Source organism: Aethalodelphis obliquidens, unplaced genomic scaffold (genome assembly GCF_003676395.1).
Source record: "Aethalodelphis obliquidens isolate GAN/ISIS:26980383/991018 unplaced genomic scaffold, ASM367639v1 scaffold57, whole genome shotgun sequence".
NCBI classification, from domain to species: Eukaryota; Metazoa; Chordata; class Mammalia; order Artiodactyla; family Delphinidae; genus Aethalodelphis; species Aethalodelphis obliquidens.
This window is the reverse complement of record NW_020838001.1, coordinates 9,615,892-9,634,071: the sequence shown is the minus strand read 5'-3', so window position 1 is coordinate 9,634,071 and position 18,180 is coordinate 9,615,892. Positions and strand designations below refer to the sequence as shown.

Here is an 18,180-nt window from a genome sequence, read left to right as displayed (position 1 = left end):
TCTTATGATTGAAGTCTACCAACTGACCTGCTCTGTTCTGTCTCCTCCAAAAGCTAGGTGAGTTGCAAAGCCATCTGCAAATTAAGAGTGGCCCAACCTTAAAAAAAAAAAAAGGCGGGCTTCTAACTCAGCATCATAACAGACCTAAAACGCATGGAAGGGGAACATCAGTTGCAAGGCTGCTTTTCCCCCCAGCGGCGGCTGGTGTTGGGGTGCCCTGGCACCCACAGTGCTGCACAACACACAGCACCCTCCCCAACCCCTCCAAACACAGGGCAAGGCTCCAGGAGGTGCCCTCCAAGCGCTGTCTGCAGGAAGAAAAAGCAGCCCATGGCACTCACTTTGAACAGCCCGGGTTTACTCAGGAATTGTCTTTTATGATCGCTTCCCCCAAAGACTCAACATCCCCAATACCTCCCCAATTCTTTTACAGAGGATCAGGAGAAGCCTTGCTCCCACCGCAGGAACCCCACCCTAGGGTTAGGGTGGAACCCCACTCCGGTTCCACCCACCTATCGCCACTCTAGACCTTGCGCACAAAGACAGGATATTTTGGTTATAGGAGTTCCATCCAGCCAAGCTTTAGGTTTTTTTTTTTCTTTAAAGAAACTTTGTTTATTGGAATAGGTAGTAGAGCCTTAATAGGTATAATCCAAAAGTTACTGTGAAAAGTCTCCAACCCCACTCCCCAGCTACCCAGTTCCCTCCAAAGGCAATGTTAAGAGTTTCTTGAAACATTTTGTTTAATTAGCTATTTATCTAAAGGGTTGGTCTTCTTTGGTTTTATTTTTAGGACTGTATTTAAAACTAAAGCGTGATGCCGAACTATTAGCTTAGGAGTGACTTTAAGCTTCTGCTTTCCTCCACCACCTCCTCGGGAGCGTAGCAAAGCCCACCAGACAGACCTGCTGCTGGAAGTCTGATCCTTCTGGCAGAAGAGACTAGATCCCCCTCTCCCTTTCCGAGCCAGGAAAATGCTCGGAAGGGAGAGAAGAGAAGAAAGTTCTGCTAAAACTCCTCTCACTACCCCCTTGCTAAGCAAAAGGCAGCAGCGACCCCCGGGCGGGAGGGAAGGTGGCGGGTAGAGGGACCGTCAAGTAAGAACCTACATTGTCTTACCTGAGTGCAAGATAATCAGAAGGGGAAGCGCCTTAGAAATGCAGAGTCCCCGACTCCACCCCACCCCTGAGATTACAGCAGTGCAGGGGGTGGTGGGAGCCTGAGAATTCGGCGAGTTCTCGAAGCTCCCTACTTGCAGGCTCTTCAGAAGCAGAGTCTCCAAGGCCCACCGGGTGAGAAATACTGACCCGGGGGCCTAGGGTAGGCCGGGGTCCCTAGGCTTCTCCCGGACCACCTCTAGCCCGGTGGCAGCCGGGGTGAGCCTGTTAGATCCCACCGCGGCACCCTGCTCGCTCCCCGCCCCCAACGTGGCTCCACTTCGCTCACAGTAGAAGTCAAAGTCCTTATCGGAGCCCGGGGCTCCCGTCACTTCTCAAAACCTCAATCGGACGCGCCTCGAAGCCCCAGCCTCGCTGACGCCCGAGGCCTCTGCACGTGCTGTTCCCTCTGCCTGAGTGCTCTTCCCTCGGCCATCTCCACCGCTCGCTCCCTCACAACCTCCAGAGTGTTACTCGAGGCTGCCCTCCACAGAGAGGCCTTCCCGGGACAACCCCCTCCCAGGCCGGCGCTCCGCGCTAACACACCTCACGCTCCGCCGCTTTATCTCACGTGCCATCTTTCTCGCCTCCACTGGGCCATGAGCTCCAGGAGGGTCGGAATTCTATCCTCCTTGTTGGTTGCTGTGTCTCTCCAGCACCTAGCCCCAGGTCCCGGCAGAAGCTCAGACATTTTACAGACATCTCCCCCCATCCCTCAAGAAAACGCCTGGGGCGCGGGTCTCGGAGCGCCCAGCTTCCAGGCGCTCAGCTCCAGCCCAGCGCCAAGGAGGTCCGGCACCCGGGTGCCGGCGCACCCCGAAGACAGCCTCCAAAGGGGTCTCAGAGCATCCTTCCAACGTGTTCGGGAGATGAACCGTCATTTCACAGCGCTTGGGGGGAGGGGAGTGGATGCAGGAATCCCCTCGGGGAGCGACGTAATTTACCCGAGGAGGGTGAATTTACGAGGTGTGTGTGTGTGGGGGGGTGTAACTTACCAAGGTGGGGTCAGCAAGGCCCGAGACCCAGAACTCGGGTTGGAAGCTTCACCCACCCTTCCACGCCCGGTAGCCGGGACCTCGCACCCGCGCGGCTCTGGGGAACGTCCGAGAAACTGCCTCCAGCCCCCCGGGCCGGACGTCCGCAGCACTACTCACCCGGCTCCCCCAGCACCTCCGGGGCCGCCTCGGCGAACTCCTGGCGCTCAGGCTGCGGCTCCTCGGAGCCGAGATGCTGGGGCCTGGCCTGCTTGCGCCGCGACATGGCGTGAGGACCAGGGCTCTGGCGAGTCCCTGCGAGCGGCCAGCCTCACACAACCAATTCCCGGAGTTCGGAAATTACCCCCTCCCTCGGCCGGAGCGCGCATGTCCCGGCAATTCTGCTCCTCAGCCGAACAGGGCGATTTATCAAGAGCCCTGACGGCTGATTGGCCCGGAGCCAAGACCGCGGGACTCCAGGGGAAGCGCGGTCCACACCCGGGAAGCCCGCACCACCTGGGAAGCTCGTTAGAAATGCAGACTCTCGGGCTCCACCCCAGACTCGCTGAATCAGAATCTGCATTTTAACAAGCTCCCCAGGTGATTCGCATGCACATTTAAGTTTGAGAAACCGTATCTGCATTTTAACGAGATCCCCAGGTGATTCGTTTGCCCATTAAAATTTTATAAGCACGGCTCCCCTCCAATTTAATGTGCGCGCGAATCACTGGGGATCTCGTTAAAATGCAGATTCTGACTCAGTGGGTCTGGGGTGGGGCCTGAGCGTCTGTATTTCTAACGAGCTCCCAGGTGATGCCTTTGCGGCTGTTGCCGCAGAGGCCGCGCTTTTAGATTCTGCCTTAATTGGTCTGGACTGAAACCTGGGCATTGGTGTATATATATTTTAAAAAGCTTCCCCAGGTTATTCTGAAGGGCAACCAAGGTTGAGAAGCACGACCTCCACTCGTGGCTGCATATTCGAATTTAAAATTTAAATGAGGCTAGTGCGTCTCCAACGGCAGGGTGAACTTACTGGTCCTGGAAGAGTTGGTTAAAAATGCAGATTCCGGAAGTTTTGGCTTCAGGCGGCGGAGCCCAGGCATCTCTATTTCCATGCAGCATCTCTCCCCCAGCCCCCGGCGCCCGGGGTCTGAGACCACACGGAGGAAAGAGGCCTGGGGCCGACAGGGGCGCGGGCCCCGCCCAGCAGGCGACTGAGGCGTGGTCCTCGGGGGGGTTGAGCTAATTGGCGTTCGTGCTCAGACTGGCTGGGCCCTTGATGAGACCCGAGGGGACCCCTCCTTGCACCAGGTAAACGACATCCAACAGGGAGCAAGAAAGCCACCTACAAGCCCCAGATGTTTACTTCTTCCATTGGGGAGTTACTTAAGGCGGGGCTGTGCCCCAAGCTTGCCCGAACCTGAGAGTCACGTGGGGGCCTTGGTTAAAAAAGACCCGTGTTCAGCTCTGAATCCGTGGGGCGGGGACTGGGAATCCGTATTTCTAACATCGCCGCGGTGAGCTTTTCTGCCGTGGCTTGCTCCGGCCCTGTGGGGTTTCGCAGCGTCCTGTAATTCACCTTCTGTGGGGTTACCCTTGACAAACCCTAGGGGACTGTCTGCAAGAAGAGCATTTTTATATTTCTTTAAAAAGGAGCTGTTTTCCTCAAACTTCCCGTTGATTTTCAAGTTGTGAATTGATTGTAGGGATGTTTGTGTAAAGCCAGGTGAAGTCACTCAAGGTTAAATTTTCGAGATAAATTTTTAAAAAGCAACTTTTGAAGTTTTCTTTGGTCTGTGTGTATATGTGTCTAGGTACACATATATGTAAAGCCATTTCAAAACATACGTGTGTGCTTCTGTTTATCGTGTGACCTTTTGGAATGTCTCAGAAGGATCTCTAGGGGCCAATGTTTGCCTCTGGGGAAGTTGATGAAGGAAAAGCACCCAGCCGGGAGGTTGGGAGGCATCTGATACCCGCTTTTTACTACTTGAGGTGCGTACCTGTGTTTGTATTTGCTATGGATAGAAATAATTTCTTCAGTTCAGGTGCACACAACTGGATTAACCAATCTTTGGTACAAGACCCGTTGTCATCCCTGATCTGTCGCTGACCTGTATTTGTCTGGTTGGTTGTTTGTTGCTTGGCTTATTAAGATATAATTAATACCAGGGAACTCACTGACCCAAGCTAGGACCTTAACCATAACCTGCATTTCTCATCTATCCCCCTTCATCCCCTCCTCGAATTTAATAGCCATCCACCTAAACCCTTCATTCTTCATTCCTTTGTTTTTTTTTTTCTTAGCAAGTCTTTTTTGCACCTACATGTATTCCTTAAATTTTAATTTTTAAAGAACTTCATGAAAAGGGTATGTAATCTTCCAGTAATTACTCCTCCCCCGCATTTATTATATTGCTAAGATCATCCAAATTATCACTGTTGTTCAACCAGTTTGACTGATGTGTAATATTCCATGGTGTGAAAATATCACAGTTGGTTCATCTGCCATCCTGTTGATGGGCACTTGGGTTGTTTCCCTGTCTTTGCCACGTGAATAATGCAGCTATGATCTTTCTAAAAAGTGTCAGTTTCTTAAATGAATGTATACATTGGTTGGATTGTAAGTGACTATGTAAGAAATGATGCCACAGTGGAGGCACCAGTCTACACTTCCCCCAGCAAGGTAAGAGGTACCGTGGAGTCAAATCCTTTACCACACTCCGTATTGTCAGATGTCTTAATTTTTGCCAATCAAATTGACATACAATGATATTTCACTACGGTTTTGATTTGCATTTTCCTTGAATATATTTCAACAAAAGGCAAAGTAAATTATCAATATTTTCTACAAATATAATGACAGCAACAGATTAAAACTTGCTTCCTTTTTTGAAGGCACTGTTTTAGTATTTTATAATACATCCATTCAATGTTATGGTCCTAAATTAAGTTTATTACCATGTTTGGTTTTAATGGCTTGATTTCAAGGGTTATCACTGAAAAACTGAAGAGAAAAAAAAAAACCTCACAGGATATATAGAAAAAAACAAAGTATCATTGGCTATGCTTAAATCATGGTTCTCCCTTTTTAATCCCATTCGCCAGTTACACAAATTGACTATTTTCTTTGAAATCCAGCTCGTAAATTTTCATTTCCCCTGATAATCAACCTGGGGCTTCTACAAATTAACCTGAAGAGCTTAACCTAAACGATATCTTTTTTTTTTTTTTTTGCAGTACGCGGGCCTCTCACTGTTGTGGTCTCTCCTGTTGCAGAGCACAGGCTCCGGACGCGCAGGCTCAGAGGCCATGGCTCACGGGCCCAGCCGCTCCGCGGCATGTTGGATCTTCCCGGACCGGGGCACGAACCCGTGTCCCCTGCATTGGCAGGTGGACTCTCAACCACTGTGCCACCAGGGAAACCCTAGGGAAACCCTAAACTATATCTTTAACAACTGGATTTCAAACCCACTGAAGCTCTTTATTTGGAAGATGTTTAAACAGATTAGGAAATTCTGTTGCCAAATTTAAACACGCAGATAGAGGTCTTTACAGGTGACAACTTTTCATTATTTTCAGCAACAAAATCACCTCACAAGGGAATCATGGCCAAACATGCATTTCAAATACTCACTCCATAGCATGTTTCTCTTGGAAAGCATTTTCTCATTCTTTATATGTATATCACCTGTATCCTGATTTTTTTTTTAATGGTTGTTAGGTAGTTCCCTTTCTTCAAAAAGAAAGTCAATAAATTTTCAATGCTTGTCCCTTTGTAAAAGAAAAACGGAGTATATTTGTAACTTTCATAACTTAAGTATTTTGCCAAGAGGTGAAGTGTACCTCTGAATTATACAGAAGATTCTCCCGGTCATTCGACATCTTACAAAGCATTACAAAGATTCCAGAGGCAGTATCATGTCATTACGAAGCACATGGACTGGGGCCAGCCTGGGTGAGAATCCTGGCTCTTTTACCATGTGACCTTGAGAAAGCTGCCTTGTACCCCAGTTTTCTCTTCAATAAAATGGCGATGCTAATACAGCCAGGGTGGTTGTGAGGATGAATGAATACATATATAGAAAGTACATGGAACAATGTCTACTACAGAGGCAGCACTCTGTAAATGTTATGTATAAGAGTAGGGTAAGAGTTACAGTTATCTGTAAAAATAGCTGATGCTCATCTAGAATTGGTGGTTCCGGGAATTCCCTGGTGGTCCAGTGGTTAGGATTTGGCGCTTTCACTGCTGAGGGCCCAGGTTCGATCCCTGGTTGAGGAACTAAGATCCCACAAGCTGTGCGGCAGAGCCAAAAAAAAAAAAAAAAACAGAAGAATTGGTGCTTCCAATGAACTTGGGACAGATATTCTGTTTTACGTGGGAATAAACTGGAAGCACACAAGCCTGTACTGGCATTACCCAACCCTTCTGAGTTGCAGACTTCCATGCCTTTATACCAGTTTCTCTATATATACTAAATGAGCACTATAATATTATTTAATACTGGTCAAGTAATTGCTTTCTTTTTTAAGAGAAATAGATAAAAACATAATTGTCTCTCTGATTGTCCTGGGCTTCCCGTGGGGCTGAGCACCTTGCTCGGGTCGTGTTCTCCTAAAGCTACCTCACTGGACTTCTGTCGTTACCACCTAGTATTTTCCGCTGTGGATACAGGAATGAATCAAGAAATGTTTATCCAGGTAAAAGTGATGCCTCAGTGGGGCGTAAAGCTAGACAGGAGCAAATCTCATTTCTTCATCTGCCGAGAGTTCATTTATTTGTTCATCTGACGATAATTTGAGTCTAGACTGTGGCCTGGCTCTGTTCCAGGTGCTGGGTATGGAGAGATAGGCAAGACACACAAGATCCAGCAGGGCAGTCAGAGAAGGAAGGAAAGAACGAGTGTGCAGGTCATTTCAAATAGGGGTGGGGGCCACGGTCAAGGTGAAACGGGGTGGCGAGATGAAGAGTGGTAGTAGGGGCGGTACCTGAGTTTCGCTAGAAGTGACCTTTGAGCTAAAACCTGAATATAATAGGCAGCCCTGGGAAGAATCAGGGAGAGAACGTTCCAAGGGAGAGAAAACCATAACAGCAAAAGCCCCCAGGAGATCAGCTTTCGTGTGTTTGAAGCAAAGTAAGAAGATTCAGTGACTACCTGGTTTCCAGAGAAGAAAAATATGCCTGTAAGAATTTGAAAAAAAAAGTCCAAGCTCACTTACGATTAAAGAAGTGCAAGTTAAAAATACATTGAAGCGCTGTTTTATATCCTGTCTGAATAGAAAAGATAAACACAACCCCACACATATTAGTAAAAGTGAGCGTATGCTATGATCCAGCTATTCCTCCCCCACTGCACTCCTCACACTGTGCATGGGCATCACTGGGGACCTTGTTAAGATACAGATTCTGACTCCAGTGCTTCTCAAACTTTAATGTGCAGAAGAATGACCTGGGGATCGTGTTAAATGCAGATTCTGGGCAACAAACTTATAAGAGGCGTTCAGCATCACTAACTATAAGGGAATGAATATTCACCATAAAGTCGTCCTTTCTTTCGCCTATCAGCTCAATAAAAATTAAGACTGCTGATAACATCTACTTTTACTAAGAGTGAAGGGAGATTAGTCTTCTAATGCATTGTTAGTGGGAGTGTGAACGGTTATAGCCACTTTGGAGGGCAATCTGGCCATCAATCTTTAGATATGCCCTCCTAAGGGTTTATCAGTTCTGCTTTCCATCTCCTATAGAGAAATGCTTGCACATGTGCACAAGGGGACGAGTCCAGGGATGTTTGTTGCAACACTACTGTCATCGCAAACAACTTGAGAAACAACCTAAGTGTACAACAATAGGGGAATGGTTAGATTCAACTGTGGTTTAGCCATACCAGGCAGCAAATAAAAGTAATCAGCCAGTTTTATGTTTATAGGGATGGCTAGAGCTCCAGCTATACTGCATTGAAGAGGAAAAGTAAGTTCTACATAGACATAAACACATATTCAAGCCCACATATGTTTTCAGTGGTGAAAATGAAAATCCAGAGGACGAAAGTCCTGGCAGGATGCACACCGGCTATGAGTTAAGCAAGGTGGCGGCAGGGAGTAGATTCAGAGGGGAAGGATTGGAGAACCTAAAACTTCCACAGGTATGCGTAAGAGAACATTATCCTTAGTAACATTTTTTAAAAATAGGGAGTGTGTTCACATACCACTTTATGGTTAAAAATTAATCATTAAAATTACTAAATTATGGTTCTGTCATAAAATAGAATAAATTCTTTATGACTATAAAAAGAATAATGTATTTCTCTGTGCACTGATGGAATATTTTCAGGATGTATTAGGTGAAATATTTAAAGGACAGAAAAGAACACAAGTAATGCTGTTGTGTGTATGTGTATATATGTATGTAAATACATATATGTAACAGCATCTCTCTATATCAAATTTAACATATATACATCTACACACATACACACACAAACTTGTGAATGCAGAGGAGACCAGGTTGCTGGTAACATGAGTTAGCTCTGGGGACAGGACAGCAGTATTTGTGATGCAGTTGTCTGAGTGACGGACATCTTGCTATATACCTTTTTACAGTCTTTTAAGTTTGAAAATTTGGCACACATACAAGAATGTATAAAACATAAACGTGCAATTTAAGGAACAACACCTGAGTAACCATCAGCACCGTAAGATACAGAACATTCTTAGTACTAAAGAAGCCCTTCACATATTCCTATCCATCAGCTTCTCCTTCTTTCTGCCACCTTCTTCCACGATTGCTAATTTTGTGTAATAATTATTTAAAAATAGTTTTGTCACCTATGTTGCTTAGTGTTGCCACTTGTTGAACAGTATGACTAATTTTCCTTCACTTGCTCCTTTAAGCCTGTGAGAGTCAACACGTTGCTGCAGGCAGCTGTGGTTCATTCATCGTTACCCTGTGACTATATCACACTTCATCTACACCTTCATTGCCAGTGGGTGGACTCCAATTTGTAATTAAGAGCAAGGTAGCTATGAACATTCTTGCACAGCTTTCCTGATTCACATGTGTAAGTTTCTCTAAGCCTAGGATCTGCATTTTAACAAGATCCCTTAGTGATTCTCACGCATGGTAAGTTTGAGAAATGCAGTGTGGGAGGAATGCCTGGATCGGAGCATATGCTTACGTTCAAATTTCCTAGGAAATGCCAAACTCTATCCCAATGTGGCCATATTAATTTATATTCCCATCAGCATATTAACTTTTAAAATTAAAAAAAAAAGCTAGTTAAAAAGTCACTAGGGCACAGTCTTAATTGAAAATGGAAATAACCACGATACAGACCCTCAGTTCTTCCTCTTCTTTCCCTTCTCCTCCCCCACTGCAGCCCCTTCCCTTCATGGATTAGAATTTGAAATGATGAGATGAAATACTGGAAGAGGATACTGTGTAAGCAACAATGTGGATCAGGACCTTTATAGTGAAAACAGCCTCCAATTCACCTGCTAACACCTACAGATTTGGAAGTTCCTGAACTGTAGAGGAATGTTATCCAAGAATAGGAATTCTAAGCTTCTAGACGTGCGGCTGGGTGTGGCAGGCCTGAGCTGGTCAGTTGTCTTACCTACTCTTGAGAAAAATGAGTTTCCAATCCTTTTCTGGTGACACTGAAATCTCCCAGACCAACTGTCATTTTCAGGTTCTTTTCGTGTTCCATATCTATGGCATACGGTCTCCCTGACTGACATATTCTACCAGGGCTTGTTCCAGAACCATTCACTTGTTTACAAATATTAACTGGGTTCTATCTGGGTGTGAGGTATGATACTAACCTCTAGGAATGCAACAGTAAGCCTTCAAGGAAGTCACAGAGTAATCAAGAGGAAAAATAAGTAAACAGTTACAATACAGTGTGATAAAGACTCACACAGGCTGTATTAAAAAAGAAAAGAAAAGAAAAAAAGGACTCACACAGTGGTCAGGGAAAGCTTCCTGCAAGAGGCAGATTCATAACCCCAGAGGTGTAGGAAGAGCAGGTCTGGGGCAGACAGAGAAATGAGGTGAGAAGGGTCCCAGGCAGAGGGAATAGCTTGTGCAAAGACCAGCTGTGGCACTTTTGAGGAACCTCGGTCTGGCTGGAGGTGGGCAGAGTGCTGGAGACAGGACATGGGTAGGGAGTAGATGCAAAGGCTTTGTATAGCAAGAAGGGTATAATTAAACCATTTCCTATTTCTCCTTTCCCCTCTCTCCCTTTTAAACTTGGACACATCCAGAGGCAGATCCTAGGCCTGGCTTGGGAAGGTTACTCAACCTCTCCTAACCTGAGACGCAACAACAGTGGTGGTAGTGATGACTATGACGATGACAATGAGAAGAGTGAGTATTCACAGAGGCTCACCGTGTGCTGAGTAGCATTTTAGAACATATTTTACATATATTATCTCACCAGAGTCCAGCTCTTCAGAGATGTGTGATTTTGAACAAGTCTCTTAACCTCCTCGAGCCTCAGTTTCCTCATCTGTAAGATGAGGATAATAATTCTACCTACCCCAAATGGTTTTTCTGAGTATTAAAATGGAAATATATATAAAGGGATTGACAAATAGTAAAGAATCAAGTTTATTAGTTATTATTATTTATTACTGGCTGCCACCTACCTACTACCCTTACACTATAATAACTTTAAAAACTAATTAAAATGTAATAACCATTATTCTATATTTTATTGAATACCTACATTGTGCCTGACTGGTTTGAGTGACAGATATACCCATCCTTTGGACCAAGATTTGGCAAACTATGGCCTGTGGACCAAATCTGGCCCACTTGCCTGTTTCTGTAAATAAGGCTTTATTGGAACAGAGCATCATGCATTTATATGTTATCCATGGCTACTTTTGTGCTAGAACTACAGAACTGAGGAGCTACAACAGAGATGATAACTATTTACTATCAATTATTTCTGTTGAAACCAGCAACTCTTTCTGTTGCTTTATAGAATAAACTTGCTAACCCTTGCTTTTGGACTTATAACCTTGACCAAGGTCACGGGGTACTGTGATTGGCCAAGCATGGGATACGTGCCCTCCCCTCATGAAGGGGGTGTGTTAGCCCCATTTGAAGCATATAGGCTGAAAGAGGGGGTGGAGTGGATCCCCAAGGAAAGTCTGGAAAATGCGCAGAGAAGGAGGTAGTTAGCAGAGGGGTCCGAGGCTCAGGGCCTTGGCAATGAATATTCATGGTTTTGTGTAACCATGCTACCCTCCTTCCTTTGGGGAACTAGTTCTGGTAGGGGTGCCACTTATGGAAAGCCACTGATAGCCAGATGAGTAGGCCACCGACCAGGATGGGCTCAGCCTAACCCACTGTGTCTGCCTGACCACAGATGTGCTCTGGCACTGGGCGCACCATTCCTGGCGTGTTTATGTCCAAAAGCAGAGACAGAAGGACTACCCTCTGGATTTGCCGCATTGGCTGATGTTAAGTTGGGGTTGCCAACTGTGCCCATAACTTTCTAGCAAGTTTACAAAACCCACCTTAGGAGGAAAGAATAAGAACAAGCAAAGGCCAGCAGTGAAGAGCACGATCGTGAAAAAAGACGCTACACACGACCATCTCCCTGGTTTAGGTCTCAAGGTCCGGGGAGCAGCCCTGAACCCTGTGTTTCTTTCTTCGATTTTGGAAACTACCTAGTATCTGTCCAGGAAGTCTTCTTACTTCTGCTAGTTTTAGTGTGTTTTCTGTTCCTTGTAACCAACAGAGTGCTGGAAAAATGTGGGCGAGCTATAGAGAAAGGCCAGAGAGGACCTCCCCTCACCTAAAGTCAGGAGGAAGCGAAAACCCTATGGAAGGAGAAACCATGAGGTGTGTAAAAGACACAGAATAGAGGGCAAGGGGCCGAGCAAAAGGAAGAAACCAACCAATCAACCAAATGTGGAATAGCTGAGTTTCATTTATAGCAGAGAAAATACCCAAGAATTCCCAGAACTAACACATTTTAGTTCCAACTTCTGATCTCCTGCACACCTGGTGGTCAAACGTTTATTGTTACATCATAATTTTTTTTTTTTTTTTTTTGGCCTTGCCATGCAGCATGCGGGATCTTAATTCCCTGACCAGGGATTGAACCCATGCCCCCTGCAGTAGAAGCACAGAGTCCTAACCACTGGACCGCCAGGGATTCCAAATGTTTATTGTTTTGTGTTGCAGATACCTTCGTACATTTCTGTTGTCACCTGGGTCTTATAGGCATTTAAGCCCTGGTTTAAAAGTCCCTTTAAGAATAAACTAGTTTTGGACTTTCCTGGTGGCGCAGTGGTTAAGAGTCCACCTGCCAATGCAAGGGATATGGGTTCAAGCCCTGGTCTGGGAAGATCCCACATGCCGCGGAGCAACTAAGCCTGTGTGCCACAACTACTGAGACTGCACTCTAGAGCCCGCGAGCCACAACTACTGAAGCCTGCGCACCTAGAGCCCGTGCTCTGCAGCAAGAGAAGCCACAACAATGAGAAGCCTGTGCACTGCAAGGAAGAGTAGCCCCCGGCTCACCACAACTAGAGAAAGTCCACGTGCAGCAACGAAGACCCAACGCAGCCAAAATTAAATACATAAATTTATTAAGAGAAAAAAAAGAACTCGTTTCGTACTTCCTTGGTGGTGCGGCACAGTGGTTAAGAATCCGCCTGCCAATGCAGGGGACACAGGTTCGAGCTCTGGTCTGGGAAGATCCCACATGCCGTGAAGCAACTAAGCCCGTGCACCACAACTACTGAGCCTGAGCTCTACAGCCCACGAGCCACAACTATTGAGCCTGTGTGCCCCAACTACTGAAGTCCATGCACATAGAGCCTGTGCTCCATAACGAGAGAAGCCTGCATACGGCAACGAAGTGTAGCCCCTGCTAGAGCCCCTGCCACAACTAGAGAAAGCCCTTGCGCAGCAACGAAGACCCAATGCAGCCAAAAAAAAAAAAAAAAAAAAGAATGAACTAGTTTCACATGAGGTGACATGGGATGATTTCTGAATTTTTGGCCCTGAGGGAGGAGAGCAGAACTACTCCACCCATTCAGGGTGCCTGGTTTATGGAAAAAGTGTCTGGTACAGCAGAGTAGGTGCTTAATAAGCTTTTATGAATGGATCCTGAATGAAAGATATATTGTTAAATGAAAGAAAAAAGAAAGGCAAACGACAAGATGGTAAGTTGAGTAACGGGCCGTTAAAAGGAAATCAGGAAAAAGAAGAAACAAAAACTATACATATAAGCATATGTAAACACGTGATTGCTTTTGGGAAGTTAGTTGGGGATCTGATGTGGAAAGGAGAATAATTTTTCATCATATACCATGTTGGAATGTTTGAATTTTTCCACTCTTTGCATGTATTAGCTTTTCAATTAAAAATATCATAATGAGATATATGATAAAGCCAAAAGAGTAACATGTTAATGACAGAATCTTTGTGGAAAGAATGTGGGTGATCACCAAACATTTTTTTTCAACTTTGCTGTATGTTTGTAATGTTTTATGGAAAAAAAATTGTTGGACATTTTTCCTTTAAGAAGTTTCCGTTCTATAATGAAGTCAAAGGCCAGCCCTGAAGCATTGGTGCCCATCAGGCTCTCAGAAGGAAGGAGAATTCCCATGGTGGTGGTAGGGGCATCTTTCTGCTTAAAGGTGCCAAGCGTTGCACTATTAGACTGAAACCATCTGAGCTGGCTTTTTTTAAAAAAATAATTTTATTATTTTATTTTTGCGGTATGCAGGCCTCTCACTGTTGTGGCCTCTCCCGTTGCGGAGCACAGGCTCTGGACGCGCAAGCTCAGCGGCCATGGCTCACGGGCCCAGCCGCTCCGTAGCATGTGGGATCCTCCCGGACCGGGGCACGAACCCGTGTCCCCTGCATTGGCAGGCGGACTCTCAACCACTGCGCCACCAGGGAAGCCCCTGAGCTGGCTTTTTAGCTAAGTGCAAAGGCTGAGTCTAAAGCAATGACTTCTACGCTGATATGGCTCCCAATTCTGCCAAACTGGAGTCCTCACTATGGGTCAATGACAATAGAGCCCATCAGAGCTTCCCTCTTTGGGAGTGTATCAATTAGAGTTCATTGATTACAAGCAACAGAAACTGCTGGCCAGTTGAACCAGAACAGGAATTGATTGACTGGAGCATGTGAGGGACCTGAGAGCCCAGCTCAGGTGATGGGCAGAAAGTGAGGCAGGCCAGAACGAGGTGCCCTGCAAGGACGTCTGTTTGGGATGCTGCAGGGGAACATCTCTGATGCTGATGCTGGAAACCCCGAAGCTGGGCCCCACTGCTCCCAGAAACCGCCGCTGCTGTCATCACACTGTTTAAACCTCTGCTGAAACGCTGCTATTGTGGATGAATTTTAATACCTCCCTGTGGTTTGTGCTGCTTGCTTGGTCTCAGGCAGGAATACCTGACTGGCCAAGCCCAGGGCTTGTGCGTGTCCTCAAGCTGCAAGGAAGTGGTGGGAGTAGCTGATGCTCACCAGCTTGTACAGTGGTGGGTAGGGCACTGCCTTCCACCTGGATGAGCACAGTGACAGATGCCTTCTACACAGGAAGCCGGTGGATCCTGAGCAGCCCTAATGATGACAAAGGTGAGCTATTAACGGCTTAACCAAAGATACAGAAAAACTGAGAAAGCAGGTCATTAGCGCTGCTACCTATATGGCTATGTTAATTGACTGCCTACTATGTGCTATGTACTTAACCTGTATTATTATTTTTGTTTTTCTTTTTAAATTGAAGGATGGTTGATTTACAAATATTGTGTTAGTTTCAGGTATACAGTATAGTGATCCAGTGTTTTTGCAGATATATTCCATTATAGGTTATTACAATATAATGGGTACAGTTCCCTGTGCTATACAGAATATCTGTGTTGCTTCTCTATTTTATTTTGTATCTGTTAATCCTACACCCCTAATTTGTCCCTCCTCCCTTTCTTTTCCCCTTTGGTATCACAAGTTTGTTTTCTGTATCTTAACATGCATTATTTTATTTAACATGTGTTATTTAATCCTTCTTTACAACACTATAAGGTAGGAACTGTTATTATCCCCATTATATACCTGCTTCTCCTAGAAGAAGAAACTGAGGTTCAGAGAGGTTGGGTCACTTGTCTGGGTCATATCTCTGGGAAAATATGGAGCTGGGATTTGAACCCACCTTCTTCTGACTCCAGAGCCCTTGTTCTTAACCACTACCATCCACTGTTCCACTTCTCCATGGGCCTGCTGTACAACCCAGGCTTGCAAGGTCTTTGAATGACAATACTTACTCACCTGCTTACAGGTAATCTGGGTGTATCTATGCTGTCTACACTGGATTAGGTGGAAGGAAGCTCTGTAAAGATGACTGCCGATTTGCTAACTTGCTTCTTGCATTAAGAACTTTAATGCTGAAAAAAAATTTAAGTTCTCATTGAGCCTTCAGCATACCAGTCTTACAAATTAATCTGAACTCTGCGAATCTTTCTGAAGACACACGGTAACTTAGAGTTAGCTCAAAGTGAATGGAATCCTATTTAAGAAAAGGTGTAAAGTCTCTTAAAAGCTGAGGCATCTCCAGCACTTTATTCCTCCCATGTATGTTCTCTTGGAAGACACTGAGTCTCAGAGCCAGTGAGGAAAATGTTGCCTCTAACAAAAGATGCCCTTATGGAGACTAACAGGTCTTGGGTAGATTGGGTGGGGAGTCCTCTGGGCAGGTTTTCTTTCTCTCTCCTATGAAAGGGAACTGACCAAAAATTAAAAAAAAAAAAAAAGGAAGAAAAAGGATGCAAGACAAGATGGGAAGAAGAGACCTGCTGGATTTGCATCCAGATTTTACAAGGACAAATACTTTTTTCATCATACTTGTGTTGAAAGTGATTTTAAAGTGGTACTGCAGGGAAAACATTATTTCACGCATTCAAGTAAATGCTAAACACTGGAAATGGCAATTCAGTAGACAATGGTAAGTTGAGTACGTTTACTAATAGTCTCCTGTATTAGTCAGTTTTTGCTGCGTGACAAACAACTTCAAAATCTCAGTGGCTTTCGACAACAAATATTTATGTTATTTTTTATGTGTCTGTGAGTCATTGTGGCTCTACTGGATTGGGTTGAGGTCAACTCCATGTGTTTGCTTGTGTCTCCTTGGGTGTTTTGCTACACACAGCATGTTCTTCTCATGACAGGTCACGTGAGAGCAAGAGGATGAGCCAAACTGTATAGACACAGTTAAAACCCCTCTTCCCATTGGGTCTACTGTATTCCACTGGGCAAAGCAAATCACACAGCTTCACCCAAAGTCAATGGGGCCAGGAAGCCACTCTACCCACCATGATACCAATGTGCAAGGGTTGATAAGTATGATTCTGTACCAGGGAGGGAGTGTTGGGCTGGAAACAGAAATCTAATCTACCACAGCCACTAACACTGAAAATAGGAATACAATCACACAGCGAAGAATAAACAGATGGATAAAGACTTGATACATTTATAGTAATAAATTTATCTCTAAAGCATTAGGTCAAAACCCAAACTCTGATCAGCTCTGTGGCATGTGACTCGTTATTTTTCTTGGAAAACTGACTCATGGGATAGGAAACTCTGATCTTTGACTTGTGTTGTGTTGCTGCATTCCACCACTAGGGAGAAGCATTAGGCATTATTTTACAGCTTCTGGGCTGGGCCTTCCATCGGTGAGGGTGGTAAGGGCATACTGGAGGCTACTTATACCTGCTCTCCCAGCATAATTACCCATAGTGCTTGCCACCCCACTCTCAAAGGTGTCCCAGTCTGGATGATGGACTATATGATCACTTTATATAAATGGTATAAATGTGGTGCTGCTTCTCTAGAAATAAACAACCTTCCCAGGAGCTAACATTCTCCAAGGAGCACCTTTTTTTTTTTTTGCCTTTTCCTTTCTAGAAAAATGCTCCGATTACAAATGACCTCTCTCCTCCAGGGCTTCATGTGTTCCAGCCCACCTTAGAATGCTCACCCCCCATTTCTCTGTTCCCAATTTCAATGATCATTTTGACTTTCCATAGCAGCCTCCCCTGGGCCCTTCAAACCTGGGTTATATGGGTTCCCTGTCATCCTGCTATGTCCCCCTGATAGAGCATTCATATACTGTGACAAATGTTTATTTGCCCATCTGCCTTACTAGTCTGTGAGATCCCAGAGGGCAAGGACCCGGCCTGCCTTGTGTCCCTACCATCATATGCAATTAGTATTTGCTGAATGAATGCAACTGTTGTTAATTGTTTTACTTATTTTAAAATATGGCAGAATACAAAAAACAGAATCATACTGTTCCCAACCCCACTTTCTACCAGTTTCTCTTTCTGTTGCTCATTTTTCTCTGGTCACGTTAACCTCAAACACCCCAGGCACATTTCTGTTTTAGGGTTTTTGCATTGGCTGTTCCCTCTGCCTGGAACTCTCTCCCTCTTGATATCCACATGGCTCCCTCCCTCCCTCATTCCAGTCTTAACTTCTCAGGGAGGCCTTCCCTGACCATCCTATATACAACTGCAACCCCTCTCCCCTATCAAACCCTGCCCCCCATGCCACAGCACTTATCCTTCTAAGACACTGTAAAATGTACAGATGTGTTTTGTTCTCTATGTACTGTCTCTTTCCCCACACTAGAAGGTAGACTACAAGGGCAAAGATCACTCTTTGTTTGCTCTTGATACCTCCCAAGTTTATAGAACCACACCTGGCACAGAGGAGGTGCTCAAGAAACACTGAATGAGTGAATGAGTTCAGTGAACATTTGCTGAACACTTCCTTCCAGGGGTTAGCACGGTTAGAACCAGTCGGAGCCCTCAAGATCCACAGTTTTGGTAGAGGCAACGACAAGACAAGAAACAGTGGCATCTAGACATAAGCTGCTTCAAGGCAGTGGCTCAGTCACAGCATCTAGTGTCCTCATAGCTCCGTGGGCCCTGTTGAACGTTCTCTACACCTACCTGGAGTGAACCTACCAATCAACTCACACAACCAAAGCAGCTGATGGCATTCAGAACATTCGCCC

The 18,180-nt window shown here is 45.4% G+C and overlaps 1 protein-coding gene across 2 annotated transcripts in view; it reads right to left on the bottom strand.

The window, feature by feature from the left end:
- ZFP64 (ZFP64 zinc finger protein) overlaps positions 1-18,180 on the bottom strand; it is a 78,087-nt gene that overhangs the window by 16,699 nt on the left and 43,208 nt on the right. The window contains exon 1 of one of the 2 annotated variants that reach the window (XM_027086968.1): positions 2,312-2,477. The exons of the other annotated variant lie outside the window; for it this stretch is intronic. Coding sequence (XP_026942769.1) covers positions 2,312-2,417 — 106 coding nt within the window. The 5' untranslated portion in view covers positions 2,418-2,477. Of the gene's footprint in view, positions 1-2,311; positions 2,478-18,180 lie in introns of those variants that run through there. 2 annotated transcript variants of the gene reach the window in all.